Raw genomic sequence first — 25,906 nt, 5'->3', positions numbered from 1 at the left:
CTTTGTAGTTACCAATGACGCTCCAACATGTGTGTGTGTTCGAATCAGCATTTAAACAGTGAAATTATTATTGTTTTAAATTATGTAAACGCAGATTCTCGAATACATGGGATGTAGGAAGTGCATACCACATGCATTTTTAATCCATGAATTCATCCGATGATTTTGAAAAGCACGTTGGATTTTTTTCCATCTTTACAAAGTCTTTTTACACTTGTGGACCAAACATAGATCTGTCAGATCACGAATACTTTCACTGTGACTATAAATTACATGCCTCTATTTTAAACTAAAGATGATTTTGAGTTTGTTGACACAAATTTGCATCATCAGTTGCAAATATGTTTAATTTAGTCTGTAATTAAATAGGTAGAATCCTAGAATACGGATGAGTCAGACGTTTATACTTTTGCACAGCATATGGATACTACAAATGTAAATCGAGAAGATACTGATTGGCCAGAAAAACAATGTACTAAAGGTAGTCTTCAGAATATTATTTTCGCTATTCTTATATATAGCTACAGATTTTACAACACAATTATAATGTTAAGATCTGGACTACTTCGGTTAACTTATACAGAGTATAACCTAATATGTTCTAAGCTACCATGTTATTCGTTTTAAAAATCGAAATATATATACAGTGTAAATTCTGTACATAAATCAAACAATATTTTTTTAAATGACACCTCAAATTTTTGATGTGGTTGCTAAGAATTTCCACATTAATGTTCCACACAAAACAAGAACTGTATGTCTCATTCACATACCTTTCCACATTTTGTAAGAGGTTTAATATGAGGCAGTTACTCTGAAAATAATTACATTTATATTAAAAATTACAGTTGTGCAAAATGTGTAATTAATACCATCCTAGGTTTACACTAGTTTGTACTGCACGGTAAAAAAAAAAAGTTCTGTCTTTGATGAGAAGTAAACCCAGGACCATTGGTATGTTGGCAAGTTCTTTGCTTCCACAAACAAAACCTCTGCATAATAGAGAGATGAGATGGATTTAGTGGCATAGCTACATCAGTAAACCAACGATGCACTAAGGAAATAATATAGTTCCATCAGTTCCAGGCAAACACTAGTTTATTGTTTTTGTTATTACATTATCTCATTTTATGGTTTTAATTTTATTAAAGCAGTTTTGTATTGAGCAATTTCAAAACTATTTGTAATTTCTATTAAAATTAAAAGCATTTGGCATCAAATATGCAAAAAATATTTCACAGACTTACATTAATTTACATTCTATCATTTAAAAAAAAGTGTTGTAGGGGAGAATTGAACCAGGGACCCTTTGTATGTCAAGCAGGTAGCATAGTATCTGGACCACACCATCCTTTTTGATCTCTTTTTTTTAAATGCTCCTACCCATGTGTTGAAAGCATATTCCACTATTTTATCTGCTATTCATAGAAAGTATTTCAAACAGAATATTATAATTAAATTGGTGTTTTTTCGAAACTACAAAACATTATGCTTTCTTGTTAACTCTAAATATTAAAAATGAAGGAATTTAGAATTCAGTCACAGACATTATCCAAAGGGTTAAGATTTTTCAATAGCTCTCTGTCCATGTTATTGCCTCCTGTAGGAAATAATTTAGTATTGGGGAAGCTATATGGAAAAAGAAAACCATTTTAAATGGTGTTGACGACTAATTAGATTTATCAGAAGAAGATTTTTCATATTTTCTTCCTCTTATCCAAGTTCTTTGTCCACGAGAAATAATTCTACTAAATAAAAAAGTGAGATGTACAAGAGATATGAACCTACAATCTTCAGACAACTGGACCAGCAGCTCTTTAACACTTTCCCCACTTTATCACTTGATCAAACCAATTTGAAATTTTGTCTTAAGAGTAATCAGCAATTGTGGAAACTTTGTGAACATATCAGCTGTTTCTCACTAGTTTATTTTTATAAGCTGGAATAGACTTGAAGTCTGCAACTCAGAACAAGGCTTCTGTGGTAAGGTAACTTATTTTCTCCATTCAACTCTAATGTGACAAATCTCATGTATTGTAAATGAGAAGTAGAATTGTTACATGTTGCAAATAATTTATCATACCAACGTTAGTTCCAGATTTGGCCACAGTCACCTGAACATTTATTTTCTGGAAATCTAGTACCTTGAGAACAATGATGCCATATGAATTGGAAAGTGCTGATTATTTGTTTGTTTTTTATTTTGCACAAAATAATTTGTACTAGAGTTTATATTTGGCCTCACAAGATATTATATGTATCAGAACCCAAACCAATATATATTTTAGTTTTCAGTACATTGGCCCAGCGTAAAAATCAAACATTGAGCAAATATTGGAACCACGGCCAAAATTACCAATGCTCAATGGTATATTCTTACGCTTGGTCAACCATTTTCAGTATGGTTAACTGAATGTTGGGCCAATTGCCTTTGGTTATCTGTGAACAACTCTGTTGCTACTTTCTCCAGCAAGTGAGTAAAGTAAGAATCTTTGCTAGTGATTTTTGCTCCAACAAAACAATTAAAACTATACTAGCACTTGAACATCAATTTAGCTGCATTAAAATTTGGAAAAACACAAGGTCATACAGGAAAAAGAAATGAAACCTCAAAACTGTCAATGTTTCATGGATATGGCAGTTATCCCAAGCTAATTAACAAAGCAAATTGAATACACATACACTACTTGACTGGAACTTATCACCTTCTTTCTTTTTTCTCTCCTCACATCATGGAGGTGTTACCCTTGAAATACCAACAGTCTTTTGAAGTATATTTTTGCGCTAATACATTGATTGTGATGTTTTTATGTACTTTTCAGCAACACATTTGAATAAATTTATAACACAATTATAACACATCAATTAACCGTGATTTTTTCTTTCAAAACCACACAAAAATATTGGATGTTACAACTGCTATCACTTAAATGACATTTTCACAATTCCCCATGCACTTCGACTCAAGTGGAATCACATACGTTTAAATGCCACTGATTTGAGCATGTGAACGTGGCTCTAAATTAAAATCTATCAGCCTTTACAAACATAGCATTTATGCAAGCAAAGTAAAATAGACATGAAGAAACTTACTACTGAGGTGGATCCACTCTGAAATTCATTGCATCACTAACTCTTGCCAACTTGTTGAAAAAACTCTGAGCATCTCTCTTGTACTGTTGTGGTGAAATGACTACCCAGTTCCTAATGGCATAGCTCACCAGCATGGGTTTGCCTGGAAACAATAGTATAAAGACTTATCAAACATGTTACATTTCATGCAAGAGAAATGGCCATGTTATAAATGGTTTGATACCCATGAGCAAGTAATTTTCAAGGGTATTAGTGAATGAAAATCTAAAAATATATTAATAATAATATATAATAATGATTACAACTTTCAAACAAAAGCAGCATTTAGCACCTGAAATAGATCCCAGGTATTGGATAATTTATACTTACTAAAGGTAAATGTAGTTTTGCCATTTTTCTTCAGGAGGTAAACCTCAGCATTGCTCCCTTCCCTCCTCCATTTAATTCACTTTCTTGATTGTAGTAAAAATTCACATATTTAGTTCAGTGCATCTTGTATAGAATTAACAACAATCCATTCCCAGATGCAAGTCAAAAATCACATTCATAAAGGCACAATAAATAATTTAAGGAAATAACTGTCCAACATTACACTGGTTACATTCAGTTACTTGCTTATTTTACAACAATTATACATTCATTAAAAGGAAGTAGTATAAGAAACTAAACATGAAATGTGCAAATTATCTATAATAGCAAATAACCCAAAATTTTCACAACTTTTAAGTATGCTGCACACGTAAAATTTTGTAAGAATAAAGGAAATTATCAGCCACTCGTGGCTGCTCCTTAAGGTGGTGAAGTTATGCAACCATCACATATTCCTGGACTTACATAGATAAATATTAAACTTCTTTTGTAGAGAATAATGGTTACATAATGTAATCATAGTGGAAATTTCTTCCCGAGCATTTTCTGTTGTTGTGTGCCTAGGCATGGCATGGACACCTCTGTCCTTTTTGTGTTTGGTACTATTCTCAGCTTCTGCAACTTCAAGAGGGCAATGGAGGCCTCCCCATGTTTTTACACATGTCTTGGGCACTATATCTGCATTTCTACTATGTATTGGCCACAAGCAGTTACAGTCCAGTTGCAAATTCATCCAGATAGTCCAGAGCCAACCTCAGAACTACAGCACCCACTCAGAATGTTGAAACACACATGTCAAAGGAACCATATTCTTGTCTTATTATGGACAGTGCATTTGCATTTAACGTTTTATACAACATGAGAGAGCTAAGTAACAGCCTACTCCCTGGCAGACTTGGCAGCATCAAACACTGTGATGCCAGAGCTCAAAGCCTTGAACCATGGCTAAGGTATGGAAGTATCATTGTGTTTCTCCATTTCATCCATCTCATCTGCTTATTGCCATCATCGTGATTAGACAAGGCTGTAGAAAATTGACATAAAATAAACACAACAGATGTCGATGGAAATAGCTGGATGGCATCTTCCAATGTACAAAAAAAAAAAAGTTAAAATTTTGGAATACAGTACGATATTTTCTGATTGCTTTGATTTCTTTGCTGAATGTTGTAGTTTGTGTTTGTGTGCAGACCAACAGCTGTTTCTTTTTCTTAGATATTTTTATGTCACTTTAAAAACTTTTTTATAGTGTGTGAAGGAAGTTGAATATTGACATTTTTCAAGTTGTGAGAAATTCTGCTGCTCATTTACAATATCATAACATAAAGCATTAAAATGCTGACCATGGCAAAATTTATTGTATAAAAATATAAACTAAAAACTTAATGTTTCCACCCTCTAACAGGATGTTCTTCAGACGAAGACTCACAATAAATTCTTTGTGAAAGAATAATTTATTGTATAAAAATATAAACTAAAAACTTAATGTTTCCACCCTCTAACAGGATGTTCTTCAGACGAAAACTCACAATAAATTCTTTGTGAAAGAATAAATAAATTTATTGTGAATCTTCATCTGTCATCTGAAGAAGGTGGAAACATGTTTTTAGTGTATATTTTTGCTTTGTTCAGCATTTTAATGTTTTATTAGCATGGAAACAAGACTCAACAGTGTTTTCATAAAGTAATCAAATCTTTCATATTGCAGTTCTTTCACTTTACTGCCAGGTAAACATTTATTAGAGGCTGAGTGACAGGGTCACTTTATGAAGGAACAATGTCAGGAAATTCTGACTTTTGATCACCTGTCCGGGGAATCAAACCTGCATCATCCATGTGGCAGTAAGACTTTCACCAAACTAATGCACCATGGTTCGAAGATATACATATGTTTCCAAAATATTGTGGGGAGAATGGTTGTGATGCTAGATAAGGCTCAAGGTGGACCTCCACCATAAAAAAAACAACTGGCTCTCTTGTTTTAGAAAAGAAAGTTTGATTGTACTGACATAACGACAAACTTCATTATAACCAGGGTGGGTTTCTATGTGCTGGGGAGACAGGGTTGAGATAAGGTGTCATTAGAAGGGGAGAAGTTGTTTCTTGTTTGAATAAATGGTTGTAAAATATACAATCACACACACATTCACTATATACGTATGTACACAAACACATATAGTTTTAATTTCTTCGCTACAACCACCAACGTTCCGAACTCATGAGCTGCCACTGTCATCAGCATTTACCTTGAAGCTCTTTAGCCCATTCAGCCTTTGGACCTACATCATACTTGAGGTGAGAACCTTGAATTATCTTCTCACGAGGAAGAATTCTACCATCGAACTGAACCAGCTTGTTGTCGAGCTTGAGATTCCATTTCTTCAGTTCATCATGGATCTGAAATATAGTGTTGTTAAACTCTTCTTTCTGCACTGTGTACAATCTAACATTATAAATAACAAGATTCCATGTACTTTGTCAAAACAAACTCTCAGATAGAAACCGCTGGACACTGTGGCCGAGTAGTTAGCACATCACGCTGCAACGCCAAGAGTCCCGGGTTCGAATCCTGCTCGGGTTTGGTTGTTTGTGAATGTCCATTCATCAATTTCATCATTTCATCACTCATCCCCATCTTCACAAATTAGCCAAGAGGCACAAAACGCGAAGTAAAATAAACTAAATCAATCAATCAATCTCAGATAGAAACCAGTCTAAGGGTCAAAATTACTGACTTAATAAATAAAATAAATTCAAGTCTTCAGAACAATGAAACAAATAAACTTACTTCTTTATTGCTCAAGAGTTGTTGGTTGAACTGCATCAACTTTTCAATTCTGCGGTCAGGAGCAACTGTGGTGTGGTTGGTTAGCTCTCTCATCAGCAAAAAGTTGTTTCTGGAAAAGAAACATAATTTCAATTAGATAAGCAAACATTTCATCAGAAACATTAAAAATAGTGATTATTGACAGTATGTATGAAACAAAATAATTAAAATCACATATATTCACAAAAATAGAGAACAAACAATACAAGAATATCAAGAACTGAACAGAAAAAGAGCAAGAAAGGGACAAGTTAATGCTTTAAACCCTAGTAACATATGTTCTACTTGCCACAATATCCTTATCAATTTCGACCCATTTTTTTTTCTTTTTTAAATGTACTTCCTCTATTTAGCAGCAATCAATATAGTACATAATTTTCTTTATGTTGTAGGTGAAGGATCATTGTTAGAATTCCATGAGCTTTTGTTTTGATTATTTACAATTATTGTTTTAAATAATGTAACTGAATTTTAAAATCAAGCAATTTTTTTTCCAATTTTATGAAAGTCTCATTCAGTACAAAAAAGGACAAATGAACCATTAAGTATGTTATATACATATACACCCCCCCCCCCACACACACACACATATATATAAGAAGCGTGTGTGGCAAACAGATTTGGTGAAGGAAATGATGAATGATCAGAGTCGGGAGAGTTGGCGAGAGTTGTACACAACAGGGTTCATATCCAGATAGGAAAAAATATATAAGGGATAGAATGAGAAAGAGTGCCAGAAGGGCGGATAAACAAAAATGGCGTAGGAGACAGTAAACACTTACCACAATTGAAGAAAAGTTTGTTATTTCGAGGTCATGACCTCATTTCCACAGTGTACTCCATACCATCTACCTACTGGGAAAATGAGGTCATGACCTCAAAATATCGAACTTTTCTTCAATTGTGGTAAGTGTCTCCTATGCCCTTTTTGTATGTATTTCTATTTTTTTTGATAACAGCTCGAATTTTTGACCTGGTTGCTGAGAATTCCACATTAACGTATATATATATATATATGTGTGTGTGTGTGTGTGTGTGTGTGTGTGTGTGTGTGTGTGTGTGTGTGTGTATACACACACACACACACACACACACACACACACACACACATATATATATATATATATATATACGTTAATGTGGAATTCTCAGCAACCAGGTCAAAAATTCGAGCTGTTATCAAAAAAAATAGGTTGAATTATGAATGAAATTTACACTGCATAGATTTCAAAGAAAGTCCAGGTTACACACATATAACATCCAATAGAGCATCAAGAATAGATAGGTTTTATGTAGCACCGAGATTTCAGGACCATATAATTAATGTTCAAAATTTTTCGGTATGCTTTAGTGATCATAGTGCAGCAATTCTCAAAATAAAATTAGATAGTAGCTTTGAGAAAAGAAGTGAGTAATTGGTATAGATATGCGAAATGTTCAGGGATTTTAGCACTTTCGAAAATGCATTCCTAAAATTTTGAGATTGAAATAGAGACAAAACAAAACATACAGGACAGAGATCTCTTCCAAACAAACATCAACAAAGTACTTAGCAGATTTTCAGAGCATCGCAGCTTGTTTTATTGCATCCGAAACAGAACAGACCAAAAGTGACAGGACATTAAACCACAGTGAATCAGCCAATATATATATATATCAGTGTTTGGAAGTAACTAGTTACAAGTAACTCAGTTAAAAGTAACAGTTACTTTTTTAAGAAATGTAACTGTAACTAACTAGTTACTTTTAAAAACAAGTAACTGTAACTGCAACAGAGTTACTTTTTCAGCAGAAGTAACATTTCAACGGTTACTTTTAGAATTAATTTACAACACTAAATTGTTATTGTGATGTAAGTTACTGACAATTTGGCTACTTTTATTTCCTCTTCACCATTCATTTGCTTTGCCACACTATCCTGTCAGACCATTGGAAGCTGTGTTTGGCAAGTCAAGCAATACCCTATTCCTGGAAGTGTCCAAGTGGCAAGCATCATGGCATCACCCCCTGAAGTGATGGTCAAGGCATGGATGAAAGAACCAAGGGGTCAAGGACAACCTCCCCTCATCCCTTTCCTCTGTTCATGGAATTTGCCAGAAAATATTTTCACAATGAATGAGAGAGTTGCCCTGGTGAATCGGATACAGTCATCCACAGCAGAACGTCTATTTGCATGAATGAGTGGAACAATGATATGATATGATATGATTTATTTGCATCCAAGGACTACAATTTTGTACAAGTAGGTGCATCTGTAGTATAGGACATGTCAAGAAGAAGTACATCATAATAAAGTTTGGTAATTTTAACATAAGATACACGCATATATATTTGTGTATTATAACCCTTGCATATCAATATATTATACTATTCAATTTCAGTTTGATGTGCAACAGCAAGCCCTGCATGTATGGTAACTAACCATACCTTTTAACATTTATTCTGGTTACACATAGTATTATAGGACATGTCAAATAGAAATGCATGATAATAAAGTTTGTTGATTTTAACATAAGATACATTGCATATAAGGATATTATACTTGAGAGATTTCAGTTTGATATGCAACAGCAAGCTCTGCATGTATGGTAACTAACCTAACCATACCTTTTAACATTTAGTTTGGTTACATATACACAAGACCTTCAAAAGATGAGTGTTGCCTCTGTATATTCTTGTATGCTGTAAAATGAATGTTTAATTAGCATGGTTTTGATTTTATTTTTAAATTTTTCCACTTTTGGTTCGTGTCTTAACTCTCTGGGCAATTTGTTACAGGTCAACTGCTGAGTTTTCAGGTCCCTTCTTGTAGAGAATAAGATGGCATGTCTTCATTCGAATTTTATCTTTATTTCTCGTGTTCAGGCTATGGATATCTTCATTGGGTTTGAAAGTACTAATATTTTGTTTGATGTATACCAGATATTCATAGATATACAAACAGGGTAATGTCAGCAAGCGGAAGTTACGGTAGAGATTTCTGCACGAATATTTCCCATTGACCCCTGCCATAATTCGAAGTGCTCTTTTTTGTCATTTAAACAGTATGGAGCTGTGTGCCTTGTTTACCCCAGCTCATGATTCCATACCTTATTATTGATTCAAAGTTTGCTCCATAGAGACTTCTGACAGACCAAAAGCTGGTAATGTTTACCATTACATGCAGTGCAAAACAGACTTTACTTAATTTTTGTTGAAGCATGTCGATGTGGTTTGAGAATTTCAAGTGTTCATCTAAAATAATACCCAGAAATGTAGATTCTTTTGTGTGAATTAAGTCTGTATTTTGGGACTTAACATTAATATTTAAGTGTTTCTTTGTTTCAGAGGCTGTAAAATTTATGTAATTTGCTTTGCTTGTATTTAGAATTAAATTATTTCCTTGAAACCAGCTATCAAGCTTTAGCAATGTGTTTGTTGTTTACTTTACTTTTTAAGACATGCTCACAGTGATCTGTCAATATAATGTTTGTGTCATTTGCATACAATATAGCCTGTGCCTCATCCAAAAGTTTTGGCATTTCGTTTCCGTAGAGCAGGAATAGAAAAGGTGCAAGTATGCTGCCTTGGGGAACTCCACAATTTATTTTTTGAACTGGAGATTGATTATATATTGTATTTCAATCAGCATTTAAGTAACGTATTTCTACAAATTGTTTTATTTCATGAAGATATGATCTAAACCATTTATGTGCTAGTCCTCGTATGCCATAATTTTCTAGTTTCTTTAGGATAATTTCGTGATTGACTGAGTCAAAGTCTTTTGTCAGGTCACAGAAAATCCCAAGTGTGTGTTTGCAGTTATCAAGTGATTCACCCACTTGTTCAATGAGATCAATCAGGGCTGAATTTGTGCTTTTTTGCTTTGTGAAACCATGTTGTGTCTTGCTTAGTACTGAAAACTTTTCACAGAATTTTTCAACTTTTATTAGCATTGCACGTTCAAAAATTTTTGAGAATACAGAAAGTTGTGATATAGGTCTATAATTGGTTACATCTTTTGGATCATTTTTCTTATATATTGGTTTTACAATTGCTATTTTTAGTCTGTCTGGAAGGATACCTGTTTCAAAGGAATGATTGTGATGTGTAGGAGAGGTTTACAAAGCTGTTTGTAGCAACCTTTAATCAGAAAATGTGGTATTTCATCAAATCGAAATGAGTGCTTGTTTTTTTAATGACCTGAATATTTCCCTTAATTCTAGTTCAGAAATGGGTGATATGAAGATTGATTTTCCATTTTTCAAAGCTATTAAAACCTTAGTGCCTGTCTTGGTCATCTTTTTATTTTTATTTTGGCCAGCACATGGTACCGAGTTTATAAAGAAGGTGTTGAATACATTTGCTACATCATATGGATTAGTTAATTCTTTGCCTTTTACATTTAATGTTATGTTTTTTCTTGTGTTTGAGTGTGGACATGTTACACTTCAGATTATATCCTACATGGCTTTGCATTTTTTATCCGATGTTTGTATACTTATGTCATTATGTCTGATTTTTGCCTGTTTTAATACTAATTGATATGTTTTCTTATACATTTTGTAATAGGCTATAAAATTTTGGTGATTATTTAGTTTACTTTCTGCATGAAGTAATTTTATATTTCTGCTAGATATTTTTATTCCATTTGTTATCCAGGATTTTTCTTCATTTCTTATATTTACTTGTTTTACAGGAAAGCATTCATTGCGGAGTACACAAATTTTATTTAGGAGGACATTAAATTTCTTATTTGTGCAGGGTAGTTGATAAATGGCATCCCACCTTTCTTCCCCTAGTTTCTGCATGAATATATCAATTATTTCCTTTGTGTATAGTCTTTTATGTATTTTCTTTGTTGCTTTTCACTCAGTTATTTTTTTGTATCTACACACTAGTGAAAGAAATTGTGCTTCATGATCAGAATAATGTACACTTACATTTTTACACTGGTATTTTTTTGCTTCTCTGTGGATGATCATGTGGTCTGTGAATGAAACTGAGTTTGGTGTTATTCATGTAGGTGAGTTGATAACTTGTTTGAGGCCATATGTGTTTAGTTTCATCACAAAGTGTACCTTACGCCCTGTGTCTTTTAGGAAGTCAATGTTCAGATCCCCACATATTACAATTTCTGATTCTAGTATTTTTAGTTCATCCAAAAGCATTGTGAGTTCGGTTTCTTCTTTTATGGGAATATACAAATTTAGCATTTTACCTGATATAAACTGAACATTTAAATGATATACATTTACACAGTTTCTACAATTATTGTCCTTTACATAGTAACTATTTTTGTTTATTTTATTTTTGTTCTCATTTACGTCAATTATATTATTTACCATAAAAAATCGTCACTGTACTTGTTGGGCATACATTTCTTCCTGATTGCTACTCGGGGATTTTTTTCTGTTGGATTTTCACTGTACACTTCACTATCTTTTTCATCAATCACCACTTCACTATTTTCCCCATCTTTCATGACTTCACTATCTTTCCCATCTTTCACCACATCACTACCTTTTCCATCTTTCACTACTTGACTACCGTTTTCACTTGAGGATGATGGACTTGAGAGAGTTACATCTTTTCCTGGTTCGTTCCTTGTTACTTCTTTTCTTATATCTTGCATGATCTTGATGGTGGAGGTTGGTTGTTTCTCTTTGGAATTATTTGGAAGTGGTGCCGGTAGAGTTATGGGATGTTCATTTTTATGGAGAGTTACTGTATTATTTATCAGCAGATATAGTTTTTCACATATAATATTTTTGCCTTTGGCATTTTGGTGTTGGCCATAATTTGTGTGGCCAGCTCTTCCAACTTCATTCACACCTAAAAGCTGAACTAAGGGTAAAGATCTGCAGACTTTGGCAACTTTTGAGTTTGCAATGTCTACTTCAAGGTTAACACATGATAATAGTATGTGGAAGATGGCCTACATGGAATTTTTTTCGCGAGTGCAATAGTCCTTTACAAAATCGTTTTTTAAGAACAGTATGATAATTGCAACACTCATGTCACAAACCAATGAATAGGAAGATCCTAGCCATCAGACATGCTTGTTAATGTAATCTTCTGCAGGAGGATGGGGGGGGGTAACTTTAGAAGTAATTCTTGACTTGATTGATAACGCACTTGAAATTTATTTATCTCTATCACACTCTTTATATGCCTCAAACACTACCCCCCCCCTCTCCTGTCAAAATATAATTTGATAGCATTTAAGTTCTTGAAAATTTAAATATATTTAATAAAACAGTAAATATGTAGTAGCTTCCTTTGTAGCATCAGTTTGGCACTTGCTTATTTCTTTTTTCTGGACTCACAATGGGTAACAAAAATTGAACGAACTTACAAGAAATATTGAACCAAATAGAATTCTTTTCTCATGACAGAAACAATAGGCCATATAAAACTGATAAATTTGTACTTAAACTGTAATTGTTCGAGACTTTTGTGGGGGATGGGGAGGGGAGTGAGGCTTTTGAACCCTTGTTTACTTGTGCCATTCACGAAACTTATTGCCTGAGAAGGGAGGGTGGGGTTTCGGAGTAATTTTATCACTAAATTTCAAGAAACCATTTTGTTATTGATTCATTGCTTCGTTTATTGTTTATGTGTACAGATATAGCTACAAAAATTACCATCATTAATAACAAATAAGAACCAGTTATTGCTCACACGTATTTTATCATTCACTAAAGCTCAGAAGAGATATTAATGTTGCATCAATGCATTTTTTGTCTACATTAGTTATGTATGTAGTAATTGTATTAATTATAAAAATTACTATAAGTTATAGGCTTGAGTGTCATGTCGGTACACACATCGTAAGGAGGGAAGGTGATAGGTCCACCAATGGAATTTTGCCTGTATGTTTGTTACCTTTGTGACTTTATGAGCAAAAGTAACACAGAAACCTTTTAAACTGCACTGTTACATAAGGGAACCCGGGTACAAATCTGGCCTGGCCATGAGTGTTCTTTGTGACTGAAGCTTCATTAAATTTGTGATATCATCACTCATCATCGTGATTAGCCAGTGGCAGAAAAGCTACGTAAAATAACCTAATTCAATCATATGTGTGTGATAGAGAGAGAAAGAAAGAGAGTGAGTGAGTAATGGCATGTTAGGTGGTATAAAATCATTATTTCATGCTATTTCTACACAGTTAGTAGAATTCCTATCCCCGCTGCAAATTTCTAAAATACAAACTGATTATATAAATATACTAAGACTTATATTATGTACAAGATTATTGATTGTGTGTAAATTATTTGCAAGAAAATTTCCAACAGAATATAAAAGAGTAAATACCTAAAAAGTATCAAAAATTCACAACTTACGTGAGTGAGTATAAATTTATTCAAACTATGTTTCAGAGGTCAATACTTCCTCCTTCTTCGGGTCCACGTGAATATCTAGACACCAGTCATGGTGTCACATAAAAAGTGTTATATAGGGATATAGGTTGAAGGCTAGGATAAAAAACATTTATAAAAACCTTTGACTGTAACTAACTAACTAACTAACTCTCTAGCCTTCTTAAACCTGAAGGTTCATGGCTGCAGCAACACAGGCCTTCCATATGTCCCTATTTTGAGCAAGATCTATATACTCTTTTCCATCCCTACCGATTTCCTTTAGGTCTATCCCAACGTTGTGCCACCATCTTCGTCTTGGTCTTCCTACAGGTCTCTTACCATCAGGTTTCAAAGTAAAAATTCTTGTGTTCCTAAAAAGCCCATATTAAAATACTAAAAGGCTTTAAAAGCAGGTCCACTGCAGCGGCCCAGGAATCCCAACCAGCTGTAGGGCAAGGCATGTGGGAAACGGTCTCCGTACACAGAGTTGAAGGGACTGGTTCCCCTCAACTCTCACTTCACCAATCCAATGAAAATTCATGTTCTTCCTCTGCAGCTCTAGAAACTTTGTCGGTGACATGAAAACCCAACTCAGCGTAATCATTACCGGCTTTATTCCACTTTTTAAGAAAATGGACCCACCCCTCCTCTAAGTTGCCATTGTCTCTATTAAGTTTATTATCATTTTCTGTGCATACATGTGTGCATATATTCCTGTGCAATATACATTCCAGTAAAATTTATTACTACTTTCTTTAATAATTTCCCTTTTTACGATTTTATGTTTACTTTCAAGTATGTGTTCCGAGAGACCGGTTTTAGGAATCCTCTCCCTAAATGTTATGTTTGACTCTACAGTTATCTCAATTTCTTTATTAGAGCTGAAAGATTGTGTAACAACAAATGTGAGAAAGAGAAAGAAATAGCTTGGATAAGGGAAGTGGGCTTGAAGAACGGGTATTCAATCTTGGAGATGAATAGAATCGCTAGGAAAGCTGCGAGAGTTGTAAGGAATGAAATAACCAGTATTGCCGATAGAGAAATTGAAAAAGAGGAGGGATGGAACAATGGAGTTTGCTTTGTCGGTATTAACTATCATAAAGGGATTTCAGAAAAAAATAGAAAAAGCCATGAAAGGGTACAGTGTTAAATGTGGAGCGGAAGCCCCCCCGTAATATTGAAAAGCATTTTATGGAATATAAGAAAGGGGGCGAGCAAAGGAGACCTTGAAGGGCAGAAAGGTGTTTACAGAATTGTGTGCAAATGCGGAAGGGAATATGTTCGACAAACAGGAAGCAGCATGTGAATCCGGTGGGGGGAGCATGATAAAGATATTAGGGAAGGGTCTCTTGGAACACATAATTGAAAGTAAACAAAATCGTAAAAAGGGAAATTATTAAAAAAAGTAGTAATAAATTGGAACGGAATGTATATGAGTCTGCACATATATGCACAGGAAATGATAATAAACTTAATAGAGAGGATGGCAATTTAGGGGAGGGGTGGGTCCATTTTCTTAAAATATGGAATAAAGCCAGTAATGATTATGCTGAGTTGGATTTTCATGTCACCGCTGAAGTTTCGAGAGCTGCAGAGGAAGAACATGAATTTTCATTGGATTGGTGAAGTGAGAGTTGAGGGTAATCAGTCCCATGGAGGGGAGGTAACCTTCAACTCTGTGTACGTAGACCGTTTCCCACACGCCTTGCCCTACAGCTGGTTGGGATTCCTGGGCCGCTGCAATGGACCTGCCTTTAAAACCTTTTAGTATTTTAATATGGGCTTTTTAGGAACATAGGAACTTTTACTTTGTCAGAGTCAGAGGTTTTCATAAGTGTTTTTTATCCTAGCCTTCAACCTATATCCCTATAAAACACATTTTACATGACACCATGACTGTGTCTAGATATTCACGTGGACCTGAAGAAGGAGGAAGTATTGACCTCCGAAACATAGTTTGGATAAATTTATACTCACTCACGTAAGTTGTGAATTTTTGATACTTTATAGGTATTTGCTCTTTTATATTTGATAGTGAATAACACACACTTCATCATTATGTTATTATGTTATTTCCAACAGAAGTAACTGTAAAAGTAACTGTAACCGAGTTACTTTTCAAAATTAGTAATTGTAACTTTAACTAGTTTTTAAAAGTGTGTGGTTTTAATATGGGCAGAGATAGGGAAGAAAGAGAACATACATTTTGAAGAAAAACTCAAAAAGTTTTGTTCAGCAAATTTTCATAGTTGTACAACTACCGGTGACGACGCTAGTATCGCCGAAATGATAAATGGCGTCGGTACTCGAGAAGGCACAATGCGTGTGGTGGTTTGCAGAGACATAAAGTGTTGTTTAAGTGCAACGAAACTTCCGACGTGTTTACTACAAGGATCCTCCATCAAGCAACAGTATCAAGGTGTGAAGGAAATAATTTTTATCGACAGGGAGTGTAGTGAAACCTTATAGTTGTGGTAAATCGCATGTGTCAGACGAACGGGTGGAGTCAATAAGAGAGTGTTTCAAACGTAACCCGAGGAAGTCAATTCGCGCAGCGAGCAGGCAGCTGGGAATTCCAAGGTCGACTGTGCACGATGTGGTACATAAACGATAAGTTTTGTGAATGTATAAGTTGCAATTGTTGCAAGAAATTAAGCCTAACAACAAGCCAAAAAGATTAGAATTAGCCAATGAAATTCTACACAAGATTGAAAATGACCATAATTTTCTATCGAACATTGTTTTCTCAGAAGAAGCAACTTTTCACTTGTCTGGCTGTGTTAACAGACACAATGTTAGGATATGGGGATCTGAGAATCTGCATGTGTATGTGGAACATTCCCGGGACAGTCCAAAATTGAATGTTTGGTGCGCTTTAACACTTAATGAAGTTATAGGTCCCTTCTTTTTCATTGAGCAAACCATAACAGGAAATGAGTTCCTAGACATGCTTCAAAACTTTGCAGTTCCCCAATTAGAACATTTGCAACCTCAAGTGATTTTCCAATTGGATGGTGCCCCGTCACATTAGAGCCAACAAGTGAGGGAGTTTCGTGATACGGAATTTCCGGAACGTTGGATAGGCCGTGATGGGCCAATTAGGTGGCCACCACGCTCCCCTGATGTAACCCCTCTGGACTTTTTCCTATGGGGGTATGTGAAAGACCTTGTGTATTCCGGTGAAAAAGTTAGTAACCTTGATGAACTGATGACCCATATTCGGAATGTGATTGCTTCTGTCACACCTCAGATGTTACAGAATACGTGAAGAGAGATTGAATTCAAATGGAGCTCACGTGGAGTCATACTGAGTTACAATGACTTGTAATTAATACCAAACAAACTTTTTGAGATTTCCTTCAAAGTGCACATTTTCTTTCTTCCGTATCTCTAACCATATTAAAGCCACTCACGCTTTTAAAAACAGTCAGTCCCATTCCGGACACCCTGTGTATATATATATATATATATATATATATATATATATATATCCGTGTGTGTGTGTGTGTGTGTGATTGTGTGTGTGGGTGTGTGTGTGTGTGTAAACAGACAGTAGAAAAACTCAAATTTTTACAGCTGCAAGCCAGAGTGTCAGTTGTAGAAGAAAAGGTGGAAATGGAAGTTAGAGACCTGCAGAGTTGCCAGGTCTGGATCTAACATATAGAAGTATTGAAAGAGAACACTTTCTGTCACCAGGCTCATCTAAAATTGTGAGTGGTGCGTTGATGTGGGGACCAGTGAATGGTTGGGTGGCATAAGTAAAGAGAGGGTTTGATATGGGTTTGGTTGGGGTTGGGGAAGTTACTGGGTGGCCTTGTTCAGGCCAGGAGGTGAGGTTGCACTCATGGCAGATATGTAGGCCCTCTCCCATCTTTTGCATACTGAGGTGTTGGCAGATTGGGGTAAGAGGTGGATGATTACTACCTGCAAGCAGTTGGTGAAAGGGCTGTTGTGATGATTGGTGTGGATGGCGACAGTGAAGTGAAGGAGGGGTGGATATTGATTCTGAGATTGAAGGTAGTTGATGTTTCCCCCAGGTAAATGTCATCACAGATGATGGAGGTGAGGATGTAGATTAGATTTGAGGTGTGGCAGGTCCCTTTGCGGGTAGAAGGTGAATTTACCAGTGTCGGTGTGAATGTGGAGGGTGTGTGAGTATATGGGAATGGGACAGGTTTTTCAACTTAGATACATTTTTGAAAAAATTGATAAACATTGAATTTTATATTATTTTAATTGAAAAAATTCTCCTCAAAAATCTGGATTGGGCAGTCTGTCCCATAATCTCCCTTGTGGGCACCCCTGTGCCCAGGAGTAGTTCTTTCTTCTTTTTTTGTGAATACCCCTGCAGATAAAATCTCAATAATAGAACAGTAATGCAGTGTCAGCAGCAGATTACTCACTGAGAGCAAAATTGAACATGGTCACTAAGGCACAAAAGCATTGTTCTGTGCAGATCATGTAGCTTATTGACATTGTACTAATGAATGATCAGTGCTTCAACTGCTGTCTTCATCTTACTGTGCCCTGTGAGCAGGTTGAATTGGAACAACTGAAATTCAACAATCACATGTGAAGAGGATGGTTACAGCTATCTAATCTTCAATGAACTAATAGGCAACAACTAAAATAATACTTCCACCACTGCTCCCTCTTCACAAGATCTTGCTAAGCTGCCACTTGTGTGTACAGGCTGTGTGATAACCAGAGCTAGGAATTTTAGGTGCAAAAATTTGCCAATAAAGGTGCAAAAAATTTGCCAATTTTTGTACAAAAAAGGTGCTAAAATAGGTGCTAATTTTGAGATGTAAAATTTATTGTGAGCAATGCATACATATATGATTCAACTTGTCTGGATAAACACAGAGTATTCTCTGGTTTAAAATCGTTTAATATAACTAAGCAAAGAAAATTCTCTGATACATTACAAAGCGACATAAAGGAAAACATGCTTCTTACTTGCTTAGAATTAGTCATCTGGAAAACTGTTAAAATAGATTACATTCAAAATTTCTATGTTCTTCTGAGTGAGGCTACATCTGCGGTCACTAAGCAGATACTCGTAAGTTGAAAAAGATCGTTCAACGTCAACAGACACAAGTGGTGCGTATTTTGTTTTCAACCGGTAATCCACATCCTTATTGGTTGCGACTTCTTGAACATCAGGGTTTTTGGCTAAACTTTGTTCTAACTTCTCTTTCCTGACCCCTTGCAGCTCTCGTTGCACATTCATCAATACAGCCCACTGTGCTTCCTTTTCAGGATACTGCTCCTCCAGTTTTGTGATTGCAGTAGTAAGGAAAGAGAAGCCATGTTCATCTTGCAATTCCTGTTTAAGTGCAAGTTTTTTGGTTTTTTCTACAGCTGAGGAATCACTAGGCAAAGCATCTAAAAATTTCGATATTGTATGGAAATGATTGCAAATAAACACTGCAGCTTTTAACCATGTACCCCATCTAGTGAGGATAGGAGAAGGTGGTAGTGGAAGTTTCGTAATTTCTACGTACTTCTGTATTCTAGAAGGGGCCTTTTTCAGTTTTTTTCTTAATGCTAGAACCAAATTCGTTCACATATGTTTTAAGAGCTTCACAAACTCGATGCAAAGCATGAACAATACAGGTCACATGTTTTAAGTTAGGATACATATTCTTCAGATTAGAAAATGCAGCTAACATGTAAGATGCTTGGTCTGTAAGAACTAGCCACACTCTATCATATTTTACGCCCTCCCGCCACAATACAAAACATGCATCATTGAAACTTTGCATTACACTTGCATTATCTGTTTTGCCGAGAAAATAACTTTTTAAAAGCATGGGTTCCACTTGATGTATATTGAGAGGTGCTACTAAAATGTTCAAAACGTACCTGTTTTGCCTATCTGGGGTTTCATCTAGTATGAAATAGACTGGATGGTCAGCTACTACTTGCCTAATCTGCGAGATTTTAGTTTCATAAAGAGGTTGAAGGTAAGATTTCCTTAAGGTGCTCTCATCTGGAACTGACTTCCCAGTATATTTTTGCAAATATGATTTCATGACAAGATTGTTAAGTTTGGAAAGAGGTATTCCACATGCTATAAATGTCCTTGCTGTCTCACTGAAAATTTCATTTGAATTTCTGGAAGTCTAAGTTGCAAACGCCTCACCAATGAATTGCTGTCGCTTCCCACCTTCACCATCTCGTAGTTCTTTATTCCTGACGTGCTTACCACTTTGTAGATGCTGCACAACCCGAGTGTGTTGGTGTTTGTCATCAACAGCAATTAGAAATATCACAAAGATCACACCTCAGAACAGATCTATCTCTCTGAATGCCGTCACCGCTAAACTGTTTAACAATGTCCTGCAGTTTCCCAACATTTACTTTGTTTTGGCATGGTGAACAAGCAAATCCGATGCATCGATCAGTCGATCACAGACTGCAGTTACCTTGCTCGCTGAGACGGGAGAAGGAAACTAAAGCAAAACAGCTTTCCTACAACAATTTGTAAACAATACAGCATAGGACAAGAAGAGCACAACTTCTAGCAAATGTAACGCGTCATTGTTGGCACTGTTTAAAGTCCGTGCACTTACTACATTAACGTCCAAGAACTGAAGAAAGCCGATTCATTGTTGTGCGGTAAACAAGAATCGCGTGCCAAGAAGCTGTGCCTCGAAATGGGTGGGGTTAAACAACGTGCGAGTTGTATTAAGAAATATGATAAAGATGCAAAAAGGGCGAAAAGGTGCAAAAGGTTCTGAGATTGTGAAAAAGGTGGAAAAGGTTCTGAGATTGCGAAAAAGGTGCAAAAAGGTGCAACCGAAACACCATGAGTAGAGTTTAATAAGTGCTTATTTTGGGGATGGGTCACTTTTTTACCCATTTTCACACAAAAAAATTTAAGGTGCAGCACCTAAAATTCCTAGCTCTGGTGATAACTGCAAGATGTTATGAATTTCTTGTTTCTTTTCTATTATGCTGCCTTGTGCATGTAAACATTTCTTGCATATCCAGATGCATTTTTGAAAAAGGATAATTAAAAATTGTATTTCAATTTGCCTGTTTTCAACAACTGAAAACACCATGATAATAAACAGCATAAAATAAAGTAGTCCTTTTCTTGACCACTTGCAATGGATGGTGATATTTCTCCTGCCTGGCCAATGTTTGTTTTGGCTACCATCCAGATGTAGGATGAAGTGCCAGTGACTTGTCTGGCAGCTACAAAGATATTAGTATCTGATCTCTGCTTGCTTCAGACATCCATGACTCACCCCAAAACTGTATACACACCATGTAGGAACAGTTTGTAACTTTGACCTAGTTAGTGGTTGAATATGTATAATATGAATAAGTGCAATTTTAGAAAAAATACAAAACTTACCTCATTTCATCAGTGATGCCTGTGAGTCTGCAGAGTTCAGGAACCAGATAAATGAGTTGAAGAGCTCCAGCATTTCCTTTATGTGTCTCTTGCTTGGAAACCAACAGAGGCTGATTCATCTGAGTAATCGTGATTTGGTATTTCTGGGAATATTAAGAAGAAAGAGAATATTTAAATTTGGAAATTATAGAAATGAAAGATGGGATAGATTAACTGATACTCTATCAATGGGTAAAGTGGGTAAAATTTTTGATATTTTTTGCAATAAAACTAAAAAAAACAGTACTTTAGTGTAAAATTATATCATATTGTCATTGCCTTTATGTATATAAATGTAACTCATTTCCATGGTTTTGAATTTATGTCAAAACATGTATTCATTGTTGTAATAAAGTTATAAACATCAACAGGAGGGTCAATAATACTCCTATATTCAAGGAAAATGTTGCACTTTTATATTGGAACATGTTACAGTATTAGTAATGAATAAATCATTTTACTTTGGCCCATTGGCAATTAAAATTAAAATTTACAACCCAAGCAAAATATACAAAATTATACTGCTAGTAAAGTATCTTTTAAAGAAAAGTAAATATATGCTAATAAAATTCAGCCTGTTTCTGGTCTGAAGACCAACTATACTGAAGTACAAATCTGTCTAAAACATATTATACATTAAAAAAAATGCCTTAACTAGAAACGTTTTCATCACTTTTCCTATATTAACTTTTGTACTATTCCTATAGTCAGCAACAAGTCTAGTTGTAGGGGTCTCCCCGATGACACAGTGGTTGCATTGTTGCCTTGTAATCAAGGGGTCCAGGGTTTGATACCTGGTGGAGGAACATAGTGGTTCGGATTCCACTTTAAACTGTAGGATCAGTCCCGATTAGCCAGTGGTCAGAAGTAGCGAGCTACTTGTAGCGTCACTACTGTAGCTAGCTACAAAATTTGTATCTGTAGCTGTAGCGACGCTACATTTTGAAAATTGTAGTTGTAGCGGTAGCGAAGCTACATTTTTATCAGCATTTTGAGGTGAATTTTGAATGTGGCAACAGCGTCAGAAAAAATCGACAATAACCTTTAATTTTGCAGGAGGTTCATAAAGACAGTCTATAACATGGAGATACAGATTATCTAGATTGTAGATTATAGATAAATGCGTAATTTATTTAATTAGTATCTGAATAATTCAGATATCCAGACAACTAACTGACATATATGAATATATTCCTGCTAACAGCTACGTTTTTTAACTGCATCACTATTTTGGGGAGAAACATGCCTCGTTTGCTGCACCACTGGAAAAAGTGCCTCGTTTGCGTCACCCTCGGAACAAATCCTGTGGATATTCATGGTGTAAGAGACACCAAAATGTCATTATTTGCTGTGTAAGACACAACTTGCAGTGCAAAACCGAGCAATGCATTTTCCAATGCACTGACAAGGAAATAGTGCCAGCAATAAATGGCTCAGTACCTGAACAGCATTGATCATTGTCAGTATATAGGATTTCCCCAGCAAGAAATTATTGATACAAGAATGATAGAGTTTCTGGAATTACAATTATTTTCTTGATAGTATTTGTTCACAAATTTTAAAATTACAATACGTTTAGAACACTCAGGTTTACACGACAGTTTCCCCAATAATTTTATCATATTGCAAAAAGTATGTACGAGTTATTGACTTTCCTGCAGAAACGACAATTTTCTTTAGCTAATATACATAGTTTTCAAATTTGTGTATTTCTCCTACTTTTGCATCACTTTTCTGTAACTTTTGCTAATCATGACATAATCATCATCATCATCATCCTTCGCTGTTTCCTGCCTCTGGCTGTGTCGGCATAGAAGTCAAGCCTCTCCATTTTTTCCTGGTCTTTCACCACTTCTCTCTTTCCAAGGTGTTCCAATCTTGTCCTCTTCTCCTAACACTCTCCACTATCTGCTCTTTCCACCGACATCTTGGTGCCCCCCTTGCCCTTATTCCCACTCCTTGTGCATTGTAAGCTCTTACTGGTAGTCTTTCTGCATCCATCCTCTTCATGTGTCCGAACCATCTCATCTGTGCCTGATCTATTCTGTCCTGAAGCTTCACTACACCCACTTCTTTTGTCTCTCTCTGTCATTGTCCAAGTCTCTGCTCCATACATAATTATTGGCACATAGTGTGTGTTATATATTACCTTCTTGCATTTCATAAATACATCCCTGTTCCATATTAATCTTTGAATGCTCTGATATAGTCCACCAGCCATTTGTCCTCTTCTGTTTACCTCCTCATCTAGTCTTGCACTTCTCTCAATCATGACAATGAGGATGAATGGTTTATTTAATTATTCTCTTATGTATAGTCACTTTCTGCCACTTTTGGCTAATTGTGATAATGAGGAAGAATGATGAGCAGTGTGGGGAATGAAGGAGCAGGAGAATCTCATCCTCCCAACTTGGCGTCTTTCCTAGTTTTTGTTTTGAGTCCATTTTATGCATAGATAAGCTGATCGAGACTGGATCCTAACCACTATGTGCCTCCATTGGGTATCGAACCTGGGACCCTTTTGCAGTCAAAGGGCTCCAGGTACTTTTCATTCAAAATGCTGACTTCATATCAGTCTATAAAAAATGAAATATTTATTCTCAAGAAAAATATGTTGATATGAACATAAATACGTAATCCTACCAAATTTTATTTGTGTATAGTTGTAATAATTAATTTGGGTAACACCCTAATTGCAATATTCATATATCAAATTTGAATTGATATGCCACTTGCATAGGTATGGATGGTATTCTCAAAAACTATAGTAAAAATAAGTAACCGAAGTAACACTGCTATCAAAATTATCGAATGATTGGAATCATGATAATAAATAACAGAATCTATTTACCAGTAGTAGGGGATTTTTTTAATACCCATATCGTTGTTTTCATTTTTTTATGCAGAAGTAGCGCAAAAAGTAGCGAGTAGCGAACAGGAGTAGTGTAGCGAGCTACTTTTTTGTAAATGTAGCTGTAGCTGTAGCGAAGCTACATTTTGGAAGAGTATCTGTAGATGTAGCGAAGCTACTTTTAAAATGTAGCCTTCTGATCATTGCGATTAGCCTTACTGTGCATAAAGTGGACTTAAAACAGTAAATCAATCAATCAATCAAATCAATCAAAGTGTAGTTGTATGAAATGACATACACATTTATTACACAACATAAAAGGCAATAAGTAGTCATTGAAAATTTCAAAGGAACAACAATAGAATTCCATTTTGAAATTTGTGAATGTCAAAATATGAAAACATTTAAAATTCATAACTTCCAGTTTGTAATATAATCTTTGAAAACAATTTTGCTCAACTTACCATTCTATAATAATCAACAAATGACACTTCCTCTCCTCTCATACTAAACTTTGATGATGGAGTGACTTGAAAGTCAACATCATGGATCTCATATGTTCTGTTGTTGTAACCAGTTAGTACAACTGTGCCAAGGATTTCTTGACTAAATATTCTCTGCAGAAAAGATGGTAAGACTCATTTATGCCATATTCCCATCCATGAAAAAATCAAAGAACAAAGTAATATTTAGGCTTATCTCAAAGACGTTAGTACGTACCAAATCTCTAAATTCAATACCCATGATCCAATAAAGCAATATATATAATTTCCCCAGATTTTAAGTTCTTTTATATTGGTACCCTGAAGAACATGAAATTGAAGTGTGCTCTATATGATATGTAAAATAAATAGCAATGCACAAATTCTTTTTAAAAATTCAGTACTCATTTGGGGAACATATCACTCTTTTTTAAAATCGATTTACAAATGAGCATTTTATTAATGGATCAGTTCATTACTATCTTTCCCTATTTACTAGTTAGAATAAGTATTATTCAGCTAAAAAGCAATTTTTATTAAAATGCACATTTAAAGAAAACAAAAACCTGATTCTTACCAGCTCTTAAAAATGACATGGTTTACCTTATAATCTCTCTCATTGCGATGATATATTTGCCTGAGGAGATCCAAGACTGTGTTCTGATGCATTATTTTGTGGGATATCTCTGTACACATCAAAATTGAATTCTCATGCTGTCTGATGGAAGTTATGTAGCCAGGCCACAGCTCTAACTTGTTATCCCAGATCTTGACTTTGGCGTGTGCATCGTAGAAGTTTCTGCCCACAAGTTGCAGGTTAAGATGGCCCAAGCACTTCCTCATCAGGATATTCAAAAAGTGGAGGTAGTCGTAATCGCTTGTAGACAAATCTCCAACAAAGCAAATGCAAATTTTCACCATGATATCATCTGAAGTTCTCTTTGAGAGCAGTTCCATTGGCTTAAAAAAAATACAGCACAAAGTTAGGTAAAATTTAACATGACAACATTGCCACTCTCTTTATTCCATTTTATACATGACAAAATGAAACACAAAAAAATTCTCTGGCTTCAGTCATTGATTAATTTCTAGAATTTCTCGCATGAAGTAAACTGAGAACAGAAGGTATTTTAAAATTTAAAATATTGCAGTGGATGAGGCTTTATATCATAGAAATTACAGTGTGAAAATATCTCCCACTTTTTCATGTGATGAACAACCAAATTCAGGTGAACAACCACTCTTAAACACACTACTTTAATACAGTAAAGTCTAGATAATCCAAACAAAAAATAAATAAATAAATAAAAAATAAAAGATAAAATTTGCTGTGTTGGAGGTGGTAATGAACTATTTAAAACAACAGTATGAGACAAGATATGTCAACAACTGAGGACTAAAAGTAGTAAACGTTGTAGGTGCCAAAAGCGAAAGTTTTGGGAAATTGCATCGTTCCGCACATCAACAAATAAGAACATTCACACTAGTGACCTCTTTACATGCCCCTTGAACTACTTAGAGGGCTACCAG

General features: G+C 35.3%; 1 protein-coding gene across 1 annotated transcript in view; it reads right to left on the bottom strand.

The window, feature by feature from the left end:
* LOC145984521 (piwi-like protein Siwi) overlaps positions 1-25,906 on the bottom strand; it is an 80,844-nt gene that overhangs the window by 45,528 nt on the left and 9,410 nt on the right. Inside the window, exons 4-9 of the mRNA XM_083118177.1 lie at positions 24,980-25,336; positions 24,359-24,511; positions 21,005-21,147; positions 6,251-6,359; positions 5,709-5,859; positions 3,094-3,235 (exon numbers count right to left, since the gene is read on the bottom strand). Coding sequence (XP_082974303.1) covers positions 3,094-3,235; positions 5,709-5,859; positions 6,251-6,359; positions 21,005-21,147; positions 24,359-24,511; positions 24,980-25,336 — 1,055 coding nt within the window. The remainder of the gene's footprint in view (positions 1-3,093; positions 3,236-5,708; positions 5,860-6,250; positions 6,360-21,004; positions 21,148-24,358; positions 24,512-24,979; positions 25,337-25,906) is intronic.

Source organism: Lepisma saccharinum, chromosome 2 (assembly GCF_977018435.1).
Source record: "Lepisma saccharinum chromosome 2, izLepSacc3.1, whole genome shotgun sequence".
NCBI lineage: Eukaryota > Metazoa > Arthropoda > Insecta > Zygentoma > Lepismatidae > Lepisma > Lepisma saccharinum.
Note: the sequence above shows the minus strand (reverse complement) of the source record. Positions and strands in the feature narration are given on the sequence as shown.